Source organism: Cupressus sempervirens, chromosome 3 (assembly GCF_028749045.1).
Source record: "Cupressus sempervirens isolate cs-2001-9-10 chromosome 3, ASM2874904v1, whole genome shotgun sequence".
Lineage (NCBI taxonomy): Eukaryota > Viridiplantae > Streptophyta > Pinopsida > Cupressales > Cupressaceae > Cupressus > Cupressus sempervirens.
In genome coordinates, this window is record NC_143120.1 from 690,678,205 (window position 1) to 690,692,526 (window position 14,322).

The 14,322-nt window shown below is 33.4% G+C and overlaps 1 protein-coding gene across 1 annotated transcript; it reads right to left on the minus strand.

Annotated features, from left to right (window-relative positions):
• Positions 1–593: 593 nt before the first annotated feature.
• Positions 594–5,665, minus strand: LOC149568617 (uncharacterized). Its single transcript, XM_089821481.1, has 7 exons — positions 5,205–5,665; positions 4,749–5,056; positions 4,471–4,646; positions 2,714–3,735; positions 2,258–2,584; positions 1,369–2,139; positions 594–1,265 (listed from the first exon to the last, which is right to left on the minus strand). Exons 1-7 carry the CDS (start codon positions 5,466–5,468, stop codon positions 678–680), a joined length of 3,456 nt encoding a protein of 1,151 aa, XP_089677607.1. The 5' UTR covers positions 5,469–5,665; the 3' UTR covers positions 594–677.
• Positions 5,666–14,322: the final 8,657 nt, after the last annotated feature.

The window sequence follows — 14,322 nt, forward strand, 5'->3', positions numbered from 1 at the left end:
ATGGCCAATCATCAATTTAAAGAATGTAGTCATACCCTTTATTCTTCCATTCATGTCTTCCTCTAGAAACATCTTTTAGTAATGCACTCATATTATAGACCCTTTATATATAGAGGCCATTGCATACATTTGTAAGTAGTCAGATTAGTGAATAAAATATGCTTCTCTATTCAATGTCATTATAAGTGTTCATTTCATTTCATTGTCTAGTATTTGCTAATATATCAAATCTATTTTCTACACTTTATCTTATAAAAATAAGAAAAATCTTATTGTTTAATTGTAAAAAATAATAATTAATTATAAACTATATATTTTTGTTGTAGTAAGATTTAATACTTTATTCCGATTGGGTAGTTAGCTCAATCAAATTAAAAAATTAGAATTTAATGATACCATGAGTTAAAATAATTACAAATAAATTAATATTCTAACCAAAATCATAAATTTAAAATAGTTGTTAAAATAATTACAAATATCATGAAAAATATTTAATCATTTATTGACAAATAGTTGTTAAGAAAAAATCAAATCAAAATATGCTCAAACCCATTCCAACATTAATCTGTTTGCTTGCTCTAGGAGGAAATAAGTTGTTGTAAACCTTCTTCATCATACATAGGTAGTCTCTCTTGAATAATTACAAAATGAAAAAGAGAGCTTCTCTTGAATAATAATCAGTGAGCCCGGTAGTAATAATGTACATTATCGATACGTCGTTCCCACACAAGAAAAAGAATTCCTTCCTTGATGGGGGAGAGAAATTGCTCGGAAATGTCTTGGCACTCAACTGTAGTTGGAAGGTCGGGGAGTATGAATTCGAGTTCATCAAGCATTCTCCTTCCCTCTTCATCCACACTCGTTGATATGCTCACTATGCAGTTCTGAACCCCCTTATATGACTCGGACTGCACATCTCCATGCCTGTAGTAATAATACTGCACTGAATTGGCAAACAATATCCTCGCCCTCTCGTCGGGAGCAATCCACGCACGAGCGCCACTGGGCAAATGTGGGAGAGCTTGCCTGACACGTGTCACTCTCTCCTCCCATTCACATGCTCCTCCGACATCAACGTATATCATTTGGCCCCCTTCCAAAGCCACCACCTCCTCCCACTTCTTCTTTATCGCTTCCCATGATGATGATGATGTCACACTGGTCGACTCCCTCAACACGATCCACACCTTTACTGCACCTGCCGGACTGTGAAAGAATGCTCTACCCATCACATCCGCATATGGGTAGTCGTCATCAGGCATTCCCTACAGTGCAACGAAGACCCGCGCATAAGAACATGGATAAGCATAAGTACTGAAATTTTTAAAATTCTTAGCAAAGCACAAGAAAGTGCGTTACAACGATTACCGATATATCGATCTCCACTACTGCTAAAGAATGTTGCTCCTTCACTTGTTGCCACCGCTTTATCAGCCTAGGGCTTTTAATTATATTCACAACCATCAATCCCTTCAACATAGCTAATTTTTCCATTGCATTTTCCTCCAGTTGAGGACATTCTGAAGCATCAATCGAAATTAGTGAACTCAAACATTCAAAATTACTAGGGACACTCTGCAATCCCCTGCATCCATGTATGCTCAAATATTCTAAAGACTTCAGCTGACAAAAACTATGAGGCAGATTCGAGATCTTCTCACAATCTCGTAATGTCAACACCTGCAGAGAGGCGAGGTTTCCAAAACTTTCTGGCAACACAGACAACCGTGTGCAATAGTCTAAAAATAATTTTGTCAAACAACATAAATTGACAAAATTGTCCGGAAGGCTCAGCAAGTTTTCAGATTCCCTTAAACTCAACATATTTAAAGAAGATAAATGACCAAAACTGTCTGGAAGACTGACCAGGTTTTCACAACCATGTAAAATCAACGTTTTTAAAGAAGATAATTTTCCAAAACTATCTGAAAGCCTCACCAAACTACGGCAACACACTAAACTCAACTCTTCCAGAGCGGGTAGGTTCCCAATGGTTTCAGGCAGGCTATCAAACCCACTACAATCTTCCAATGTTAAAGAGCGCAAAGACCGGAGTTGGGAAGTGGTGTTGGTAAGATTATCAAATGTAATATTTTTTATATCCATGTATTTCACTGAAGATGGGATGATACCCTCGAACTGCAAAACCAATTTCATTGTTTCGAATTAGCAATGTCATGGGAACAATATAAACAAATTAAGGAATATTTTTTTAAGAGAACAAAATAAACATTTAGACAGGGTTTCTGGATTTTGCCTTACAAACTTCGTCTAGTGTCTCTAACTCCAAGATTAATACCGCTAATCTGAAATGTTTACTGACATCCTGCACCAATGTGTAATTATTGATGTTCAACAGGCGGAGAAACCTTAGATTTTCAAAGGCTGCTTTGCATTCTCCATTTAGCTGTATGTGTTTTTCAATACGGTCTACTGTAAATCCTGCTCCATCTACTGGTACTGGTACTAGTTCATATCCTCTCCGCAAGTCCAGAACCCTTAAATATCTCTTCATTAAGCTGAGATGACTTCCTTCAAGTTCACATGGTCCAGAAAGAGATATCCACTTTGTTTTCTTTATCCTCTGCAGAATGTTTGCAGATCAAATGTACATTCAAATATGGATCACTATATGAGTTTTGAATTTTTTTCACCAAAAATGAATTACATGAAGATATTTATAAAAAATTGTATAAAATTGTAGAAATTATACCCCTTCATCTTGAAGAACATCAGTGAGAGATTGTAGGTTGGTGATTCTCTCCCCATCTGGCGACAACATTCTACCACGTGCTTGCACTATATCGTGAACATTCACCTGGCCTTCATTAGTCACGTTTACAAGTGCCGCCCTTTGAAGCTCTTCAAACTCTGTCTCGCCAACACTATAGGCCACTAGATCTCGCCGCCAATTACGAAAATGGAAGACTATGTCAATAAATGCCTCTTTACACGAGGCTTTCAAACGGTTATATACAAAATCCACCATACGCTCGCTCAAATCATCCTCTTCACCTCGGAGCAGCTCTGACTTTAGACTTTCAACTGCTTCTCTACAAGCTCTCACATCCAGATCAGGCTGAGTATGCTCGCACAGCCTCCCTCCAGCCAATTTCAGAACAAGTGGAATTCCTTGGCATATTCTGAGGAGACCATCAATATCAATGGTGGGATCACTAAAGCTTGCTTGCTCGCTGCCTAAAGCAGACATACACAAGAGTTTCTGCGCCTCTTCTTCCGGAAGACATCTTACCTTATATAAAGGGCGTTCAATTCTTGCCTGGACAATTATTTGAGTCTCATTCAGGTTTCTAGTTGTTAATAGAATCCTGCTCTGCGGTGGAAGGGACGCCAGGTCAGGTACAGGCAGAAGCTTTTCTAGGTCACTTTGCTTCAGTGCATTGTCAATAAAAACAAAGACTGGTTGAGAGGAGTGTTCTTTAAAATACTTGGCCAACTCTTCCTGACCCTCATTCAAGCTCCTTAACTGAATATTGCAGTCATAAAGGTCTTTTAATATTTGTTGTTGCAATGATTTAAGAGCATCCTCTGAACAATTTTGTTGAATGTCAACTCTACAATATTTATAATTCTTGAGGTCCAGTTTGCTGAAAACGGCAGTGGCTAGAGTTGTCTTTCCAATCCCACCTTGTCCGTAGATAACCACCACTTTAACTGATGAACTTCTTACATCTAAGAGTTTTGTTACGTTGTCTATGGCTTTCTCGATGCCAACTGCAAAACAATATAAATTTCTCAAACAATAATCTATAAATTCAAAATACTTCAAACAGTTCGTTTTAAGCATTAATAATTTGCCCCAAGTATATAAGGTAAATGCAATTGAAATTATTTTTTCAAAATCTCCAAAAGTACTATCTTGGAATTTTACGATCTCTGAATTTGAGTGATAATTTATGTTCAAGTAATATCCTTTACTTTTGTGAAATATTCTCAGTAATATGACTTCTTTATTATTCAATTTAAATTTAAATAAAAAATTGAAAAGCTACATTAATTATATTCATATTAATAGATTAAGGTATTAGAATATATATATGTTATTTTGGGATATTTTTATATTATTTAGGATTCATCATTAAGATGTTGGGGAGTTCAGAAATAAAAAGATAATTGATCATTTAGTGTGATCTAAAATGTTAATACAAGAGAAATATGTATAATTTTAATTTAGAAATAAAACATAATGTTATGATAGATTGTATACAATTGATGTACGTGTGTACAGACATATACATATATGTAGTTGAACAAAATAAATATTATTTTATGCTTTTATGATTAATTATTTTACTTAAATAATCAATCTAGATCACATCTGTTAATTGAACTCCAAAAAATTATGTAAAATATCTTATATGCAGCCTACTATATACCTGTTTGTCTTTCCTAAAAGGACAAATCCAATAAACTGATAAATAGAACAAACCTAATACATCTTAGCAGTACCTGCTTGAGGAGATCTTCCTTGGGAGGGAGGTAAGACAAGTGGAAGCCTATCCAAAACTTCTGAACTCCTATTCAGAACAGCAATCATCGCCTCCAATGAGAGTTCTAAGTACTTGTGGGTGAGTTCTGCTTTTAATTTTTGCAGTTCACGGCCGGCAACAGGAGCAGCAAAAAATCTACGCACTCATGAAAAAGTAAATATTTAGTATCATAAAAAGAGTTGGAAGTAGGAAAATCACATGAAACTGAAACATCAAGAGTAAACGAGATTGATTTACTTGGATAATGCGTGAGATTCCATTTGTGATATACAGAAGAGGGAGCCCTGTACAATAAATTGGAGAACATTTTTCAGCTTTTCTTGAGCCAAATGATCTTCCAACTGCTTGATATTTTTCGCAAGGTTACACATGGAACTGAGAAGCTGTATAGAATCCTCTCCGTTGGAAGAGATCTGGTCAATCCGCTCTAACACAAAAGCTAAAACTGAAAGAGCTATTCCCAGCCATTGAATATGAGTTCCTTGCTTTGTTACATCAATCACCAACTTCCGCGTTTCGCGGTCAAGCCTTGGTATGATGTCCCTCTGCAGACCCGCCAATAAAAAACACCATTTCTATATAATCTAATAGTTGTAATCTCAATATAACTTTCTTCCTACCAATAACTCAACAGCATGGATCAAAAGGTTTAATGATAATGAATTTGCAGCAATTAAAAGTTTAGCTGAATACCTTGCAGCAATGCCGAGATCGCTGCAATACAGTCTGCAGTAGACCAGCACTGGAATTGATAGAAGCAGCCACACGATTCGTCTCGGTGAGCTGACCAGTTGAATTAATCCTTCTTTCGTTAATTGCATTTAAGATCTGGTCAATGTAAGAAATGAGCTCATCAATATGGCTCATCTCTTCCACTCTCGCCAGTTTAGCAATGACATCTGCATAGTCTTGTTGAGAATTAGCAAAGCATGAAGAGCAGCAGCAAGTGTTGCCCATTTTTATCTTGCTGAGCTTAATGAAAGATTGAAAACAGAAAAGGATAACACTGGAAACAGAACAAGGTAAGACTGAACAGATTGCTCAGAATGGCTACAGATGAGTTCGTTTCTTGAGATTAACAATCCCCTTGGGAAAGATTTGGAAACTGGGTAGATTCAAGAAGAAGAAGAAGATGGAAATACATAATGAGAATTGGCACCGTCAAAAACTGAGTCAAAAAGTAAAGGAAAAGATGGGAATCAATTTTTCAGTTTCCTTGTCCAAGTTGTAAAGGAGGGGACTCTGTGATGTAGAGCTGACGTTAAAGAAGATAAAAAGCATTTGTGGATGGCCCGGGCATGGAATACCCTTTTAAAAAGCCACGGACATGTGAAGACACCAAGAATAATTAAACCGCGTTAGATGTTGATGGGCATCTTTAGTTGTTCTTTTTATTCTTTCAAGAGAACAAAACATTACACCATTCGGTAAAGCTGCGAACCTGCTTTTCTTTTCCTCTTTTCTTTTATCGATTCTTCTTTTCCTCTCTTCTTTGATCGAACTTTTTCTTTCTTTCATCCTAACCCCTCTATTTCGCTATTGGTTATCTGACCATCAGAATCTAAATCTTACAAAGGGAGATTTTTATTTTATTTTAAAATTTTAATTCTTTTTTTAATATAAAGTTGACATCTTGAAAGGTACATTTTCATTTATCTGTTTTACAATAAATAGCATGTAAAGATATTTTTATCTAAAATAGATAAACAATAATATACGTGTTTGTATATCTATATATAAAAAATATATTTTTATTTTAATTTATTTATTTTGTTTGATGTGATGTGATTTTTTTAATTTGAATATTTTAATGTCTTTCTTTTTATAGAGAGAGTTATATTCTATAGATATATTATTCTTATTAAAGTACAAGGTTGATAATATTCAATGATGTTATTCATTGATCTTTATTTAAATCTTTTGATGTATCAGTTGATGTGGAATTGGAAGACTTACTTATCAGTTATTGCATACTATTAGTTTTTGTATTGGTTGATGCTTTTACTAATGGTTCATATTGCTTGCTTATGGTAGTTTTTGCCTTGATCCTATCTGGATGAATTTTGTTACTAATTGTGTGATGTTGCGCACTTCACACATATGTTAGAACTGAGAATGCTATGGAGATGATGTTAGCATTGGTTTGAAGCATGACATGCTGTTTAATTTGTCGAGGTGGTCTTCATTCATTTTTTTACACCACGAGAATAGCATGGTGTAACCTATCTCAAAATGTTTGCCAACTAGATGGATTTAAGTTTGTTGTATATATTAAGATGTAGTCACGCAATAAGATATATATGATACATGAAACATAACATGTGTGTGTGTGTGTGTGCGCGTAATTCTTTGTGCGGCTTATGTGGATTATATGAAGTGACTTTGAATCTATGCAAAGGAGATCCATACTAGTGCATGAAAGTTTGTAGATCTTAGAGTTGTACTTTATGTCTATTCATAACTTTTGAAATTAGGCCTTTGTGTATCGATAATGAGCCCCCTTCTGTTGGAAGTGAGATATGTGTATCGATAGTGGGCCTTTTGCTTATTAGCAATGAGATTTGTGTATTGGTAATGAGCCTTCTTATATTGGTAGCAAAACCCTTTTGAACAATGAGTGTATTTGGCAGTGAGCCTTTGTACAAATCACATTTTTAATCACCCTAATTGATGCTTTGATATTGTATGAGAATTATATTCTCTATTATTTTTCTAGTTGGTTTTCCCACATCAAATATGGTGTTCTTTTTTTTCAACAATCTTGTGTAATTCATACATATCCTTAATTAAGTTTACATTATTATTAGTTTAGCTTTAATCGACAAAGAAAAAATTTAATTATTTGTGTCAAATAACTTATTCACCCGAATCTTAGTTATTTGATATGTTTAATTTTTTTATTATATGGGTAACCTTTACTTGATATGTTTGCAAATACTGCATCATACTCTATAATATCCTCTCACTCTACTTTTACGTGGGCTCCATGTAATTATTCATTTTATCTCATGCTTGGTGTTAGTGATATGCATGATGATGGGCTAAACTTGTGCACTTTTGTTGGATTCTAATGAAGATATATAATTGGTGATGGATATTTATGATAATAATTCATCTTGTCTAATACAAAGGAACGCTAATCAGTTAAGCATGGTCATTTATAAACTAGAAAATTAGGATGCTTTTTTTCCGAAGGCCTCAAGCAAAAGCTAAAGCTCGTGCATGAGAGGACAGAGGAACTTAGGGAAATGATGCATAAAAGGAATAAGAAAGTTTCTATGTGAATTATGACAACTTCGTTAGATACAGAAGGTACATGGCCCTAAAGTGAATAATTATAAAATTCTTTTAAATTTGAAAAATAAAGTATATAAAATGTGAAGGGTAGTTCCATGAAATAAAAAACTATAGTATGGAGGACAAAGGTACAAGAAAGGATGTGTTGTAAGATTAGATGAGAAAGTAAAGCGCTTCAAACATGATTTAAATGTACCTCAAATCCATGAGATAGCTATAAGAGTGTACAAGTAAAAAAGGTCAAAACACCTTAATTATTTAATCTAGTAGAATGATGATAATGATGATGAAAATATGGAAACTACATGACATAAGATAATAATTATAGGAACCACATAGGGATGCAAATAAACAAGTACACAAAATGTTGGGAGACAAGAATTTGAAAGTGTTGATGATTAACAAGCTACAATTAAATTTGGTAAAAGAGTAGGTATAAATCTTGAGAAAATATGGCCTCTCAAGTGAAAGAGGTCTCTCAATGATACAATGGGTGGCATATCCTTCTAGATCCTCTTTTATGGGTAATTATAATAAGGGTTTCTATATTGATGTAATTTCTATTCCTAGTACTAGTGGATAATTGGAAAATAAAACCTTTAATGAATTCATTTTAGGATTCCTTGAAGGTATATGATTTGAGATTGGAGCTTCTTACAAGTTTCACTTGTAGGAAACCATGTAAGTAGAAGAGTTTAGAGCCCCTTGTACATTTTGTTGGTTGTCAATCCTAATTTAGAAGTGTCTAAAACTATTGTAAATGAGAAAGATTGGTTAAGAAGTGTTTTAATATTTCAAGTGACTTAAGACATATCTAGGTTGCCATCTCGTACGTTCATGAATAATATTGAATGTATGGTTTAGTAATCTATCTTTTATTATACCTATTGTAGAATGATTTAGAGAGGCTTATTTCTTGTTTTTTCCAAAATCCCTTTTAGCCAAAAAGAGATGGTAAGGAGACATTTTTTGAATATTAGTTCTTCTACTTGTAGGGCCTTTCCTTTCTTACTAGATTCTAATGAAAAATAAGTATTATCTATGTCAAATCCTAGATGTGTTACAATCAAGAATGTCTCATCTTGTCTTTGGAATCTTATTCCCAAGACTACCAAATCTTTAGGGAGGGTTGCTAAAATGGAGAAGTCCAAAAATTTGTTACCATATTTAGATGTGAAATTCTTATGGCCAAAATCCTAGTATCAATATCTAAAGATTATGGGGATTGAAATGGGTGTTGAAATTATCCATTGTATAATTAAAATTTAGTTGGGAAACTTGTAATTTCCAAAAAATTAAGATGGAGAATTACATAATTTCAATGAGATTCAACACTTGGAAGCTATGTTCTGACCGAGAGAGGGAAAGTGATTTTGTTGAAGAAATTGTCATAGAGCACATTAAAAATAGGGGAGGCAGCAAAGGTAAGGGCAAGGGTTGTCATCATGAGAGGGCTTCTCCTCATTTTGATGATGAGCCTCTGGCTCAATGCTTGGAGAGGAAAAGGAAGTCTGTGCGGTGACAGGATAATAAAAATGTTAAAAAGGTTAAAGAGGATTGGCTATGCTGATGATGATGAGCAAGGGTCTAAATCTGATGGGGATGATTATGCAAGTAGTGGGCCAAGGTCTTCTAAAGGCTTGTTTGACAACCCTAGTTCTATTCAAAAAGACATTGGCATCTTAAAGCATAAAATGATCTTGCTGAACAAAAAAATGGAGCAATTATCCAAAATGACCAAAGGGGAAAGAACCCTTGGACAACATATTGACAAGCTCTCAGAGGTCATAGGAAATGCTAAAGAAGTGAAAAATCTTATGCATAAGATTCCTGTGATGGAGGCTAAGCAGAGGGTTATGGAAAAGGACATTAGTAGTGCCTAGGGGAAGGTGTCTAAACTTGAAACTAGGCTGGGCAACATGGATAAGCAACTTAAGCAAATGGTGGATAATGTCACTATTTTCCTGAAGAAGAATGAGGCAGATAAAGGCCAAGATTCTCCCCTAAGCGCTAATTCTTAGGGACCTAGTACGTGAACTTGGGTCCATTTGAAGAAGATCAAGGAAACTAGTAGGAATGATGAGGTGAAAGCTACTACTAAAACCATGCATTCTCTGGTGGACCAAGCTGTGAATCTGATTCATACTCCTTAGCTAGTGGATTGTTGTACTTCTACTGGACTTTTGTTGTCTTTTCCAGCACTGTCCTCTGTAACCTCTTTTTGTTGGCTAAGGTTTGTTTCATGTTTGTTCTTGGTTTCTTTTCTATATTGTTCTTTTCTCCTGCTTCTATCTAGAACTCTGCTTTTCTAAAGGTTTTAGGTCCTTTCAAACTTGTTTTTACTTAATCAAAACACTTGGAAGCTATGGAGAATAAGTAGGTTTCACCTGTAAATGCAAGTCAACCTTCTTTCGTTGAGATTCCAACATGTGACTAAAATAAAAAGGAAAGGTAAGTTATTTTTAGTGCTTTATATATTTAATATTTAATATTATTAGAAATTAATGAAATCTTTAATATTTTAATTTATTTTATTTAATTTCTTAAACTACACTTTTAAATTAAATCTTTAAAATTAGAGCACATATTTAATTAATTTCAAATTACATTTTAATATTTCATTTTTAATCAAATAATTTTTAATAATTCAAAAATAATAAGAGTAATCCAGAAGTCATAATTAAATTATTTACCAACTAAATTACATAGCCAAATTCACATAAAGACAATGTATGCACGATTGAAAAAAACCAAAATTAAACAAGAAATGCAAAGATAAGATCACAGGATTAAAAAGGGTAGGTAGTCAAATGCATTTCCTCCTTCTTAGGACAAGTAATTAGGATATGGTTGGGATTGGACCTAAACATTATCTCTTCATTCTTACCATTGAGTTATTGTGATAGGGAACGTTGAACTTGAAAATTAAGGAAATTCAATATCTGATACCTGCAAACTTGTATAAAAGATGAGCATGTACATGTGCATATATATCTAAGCTAAATAAAGAATGGTGAGGAGTGGTACATCTTGTAGATCCTAACTAACTAGTGACTCTAAGTCCCTCCCTTAACCACATCACACACATCAAAAATATAAAATAAACACACATAACATACACATGCAAGTATTGGTTAAGAATAATTAATAAATCATGAGTATAAGTAGCATTATACTCTAATATAAAAAAATCATCATTATCATTTGAAGGCATATCATATGACATCATTATGGAAGCAATTGCATTTACTAACTAAGAGTAATTTATGAAGGTAATCATATTCATTGAATAGACACATGAAAGTATCATCATTGTAAGTAACCATTACTATCTAGTATAATCAATTACCCTATATATCAAAGTATTGTATTTCAAATATTAGTTAAGGGATAACATGTCCACAAAAGAGTGATAGAAATTTAATAGCGAATTCTACAATAATAGTAATTAAGGGGAAATACATCAAAAACTATTAGCTTTCTTGTTCATCCTCTATATATACAATGTTTTACCACTTAATCACATTCATGGGGGTTTCCTTAAATCACTCTCATCTATTCAATCACATCTCATATTCCATTTATTAAATCTTTTACTAGGAAAATTGTTTTATGCATCATGCCTACTATAACTTACCTTGGTACTTGAACTTTTCTTGGATAATGAACTTTTCCTTAAATATCCTCCATATGATCTTACCTAACCATTGTTATCAATAGATTTCACTAAAAAACTACTTTTCTTCCTTAGAATCTTCTAGACTATTCTATATTCTTACTCTGTGTTGTCTCACAATTAATTTTATCAAAACTATTCTCCTTTACCAACTTGTCACTACTATATTTGCACCCAATTTGTGATGACAGGTCCATTACAGTTATGGGGTTGCAACTTGTCACTATCGTAATTGTGATAGCAAGCTGTCACAATTGCAATAGTGACAAGTTGCAACACCATAACTGTAATGGACCTAACATTGTAATCTGGGTGAAAATGTAGTAGTGTGTGTTCTTCCTTTACCAAATAACCTCATCCACTCAGTTAACATTGTTCACTTATTTAATACTATCTTTCTTGGTAACACTTACAAACTTTTTTTTCAAACTTATGCTCAATACATTTTCATCAAATAATGTATTTTCTTATTGACCAACATTTCTAGCTCAGTAGAACACACTAAGTCCTCTTTTCACTTCACAACTTTCTTCCTTAATTACTGACCAATGTAACATGTTTGTGCATCACTGTAATACTTTATCAAATCATGTAAAGTAATTAAACCACTATTACCTTATCAAAGGTTGATTCATTAATTTCAGCTTCTATCTTTACTCAATCATGTCTTTTCTCAACACTGCATCCTTCAAAGGATTTGACAACTTACATAAATTAGTATCCAACATATTGAGCTAGTGATATCCTTCAGTCTAATAGGTTTGACATCAATGACAACATAGCAACTGTTCCAATTCTCCTACATACCATTCATAGCTTGGTGAACTAACTGTTCCATATTATCAACATTGATATACTTCGGTTTGACATTTGGTTGCACAAGAATATAATTGTGCCCTAAAATTCTCATTCAACCTCCTCCAAAAACTAGAATTTTGACCATTGAATGAGTAATTGATATCCAATATTGTAAATTCTCAAGTCTTATTTCATAATTCCACTAAATTAAGAGTGGCAACCCACCATTCAATCCATCCAGTCTTTGGAAATAACATTCTTGAACCAATTTCCTAAATTATACTTTTGTTCTCCATATGTTCCCATACAACATATAGTATGTTCCCTTGAGATTTGGTTGTTTCTTTACAAAATTTCTATGGAGAAGGGTAGTTTTTAGAGGCCAATATTCACTAATTGGCTAATTTTATAAAACTTTGGCTAATAATTTTGTTCTTAAAAATATTTAAAATTGCCACATTTTTATAAAATTTAGTTCAAAAAATATTTAAATAATATAAGATTCACCAATTAAATAACAAAAATTATTTTATTTTTTAAAATAATGTAAGATTCACAAATATTTTTATATCTTTTTCTGGAGGGGGGTTGCTTAGAGTTTACCCTATGCACAAGTTAAATTGCAATGGATGAGCATTATATATGATCGACGACTCTTCAACTCTTACAATGATGGCATTTTCATTGATGTTAGAATATTATTCAAGGACCTATTATTATTTGCAACATATACTTCTTATTGAGTTGTCGTAATGCACGATGCTAAATGGCAAGAATTCTTCATTTTGAAGCAGTGTGCAGATTTTTCATTTCATCTAAGATCAAAATGAACCAAAAAAGGTCTCCTTGTGAACAATCACATTTATCTTTAGCTAAGCGGATTTAAGTGCATCCCAAGACAACCTGAAACCTTGGAGTTAATTCACAAGATTACCTTTTCTAGAGAGGAATTCAGCAGACGAATTCCTCTCTAGAAAAGCTAATCTTGTGAATTAACTCCAAGGTTTCAGGTTGTCTTGGGATGCACTAAAATTTTCTTAGCTAAAGATAAATGTGATTGTTCACAAGGAGACCTTTGCTGGTTCATTTTGATCTTTAGATGAAATGAAAAATCTGCACACTGCTTCAAAATAGCACACAAGAGAACTATGTTTTTGTATGTTTTTTAATTTTAAATGAATGCAATCTAACAATGCAACTAGTATGAATTCCTATTCTAACAAGGGGTTTAATAAAGAAAATAATGAAACTTTAAAGAAAATAACATGAAATTGAAATCCTAATAGACATAAGCTATATAAAACAACATGTCTGCGAGTTAAGCTTTCAAAGGATTTGGTAGGTAATCAATGAAAATAGGAGCAACACTTCCTAAATTCTACTAATGCAATCATTGGTGAGAAACTTCAATGATTGTATGATATTTCACCTTTCACCAAATTTCAAGGCCATGGAAAGTTCGCTCATGCGAGACAAAAATTATGCAGGCACAATTCGATGATTTCTTCTCAAGCTAGACACATCAATGAAATTCATAAAATTGTAGCAAACACCAAAATTAAAAGATCACACAACTAGAAACAACGCAATAAACCTTTGGCTTAATCACAATCTCATGAACAAAATTCACAAAACAATGACACATTCAAGCAAGAATCACTACACTCCAAATGTGAGCACCAAAAGCATAATTTTATTGCATAATAATGACAACCCCAATTGCATATTACAATGGAGTGTTTAATAGAAATTGTCTCCTCAATTTGTATTGAGAATGAGAGATATTCTTCATGCAATAAAAAACTTTTAATCAATAAAACAAACTAATTATATACAAACTAACAATTAAATTGGTGCTAAGTAGGACTCCATCCATATTTTATTCATTAATTGGATGCATGAGCCTTTACATGTCAAAAAAAAAGAAATTATGAGAGAACAAAGAAGAAGAAAACCTTCAGTTGAAGTAGAAGTGTCTGGAAGTGCCAAAATTAGAAGCTGGTCCTTTATTGGGCGTTTGTCACAGTTAAACTGTTGTCA

Coding starts and splice junctions, on each gene's coding strand:
- LOC149568617 (XM_089821481.1), bottom strand. CDS start 5,468: ATGGGCAACACTTGCTGCTGCTCTTCATGCTTTGCTAATTCTCAACAA. Junction 3,736..4,470: donor AGGAAGATCTCCTCAAGCAG/GTACTGCTAAGA, acceptor ATTGTTTTGCAG/TTGGCATCGAGAAAGCCATA. Junction 2,140..2,257: donor CACTAGACGAAGTTTGTAAG/GCAAAATCCAGA, acceptor TTGGTTTTGCAG/TTCGAGGGTATCATCCCATC.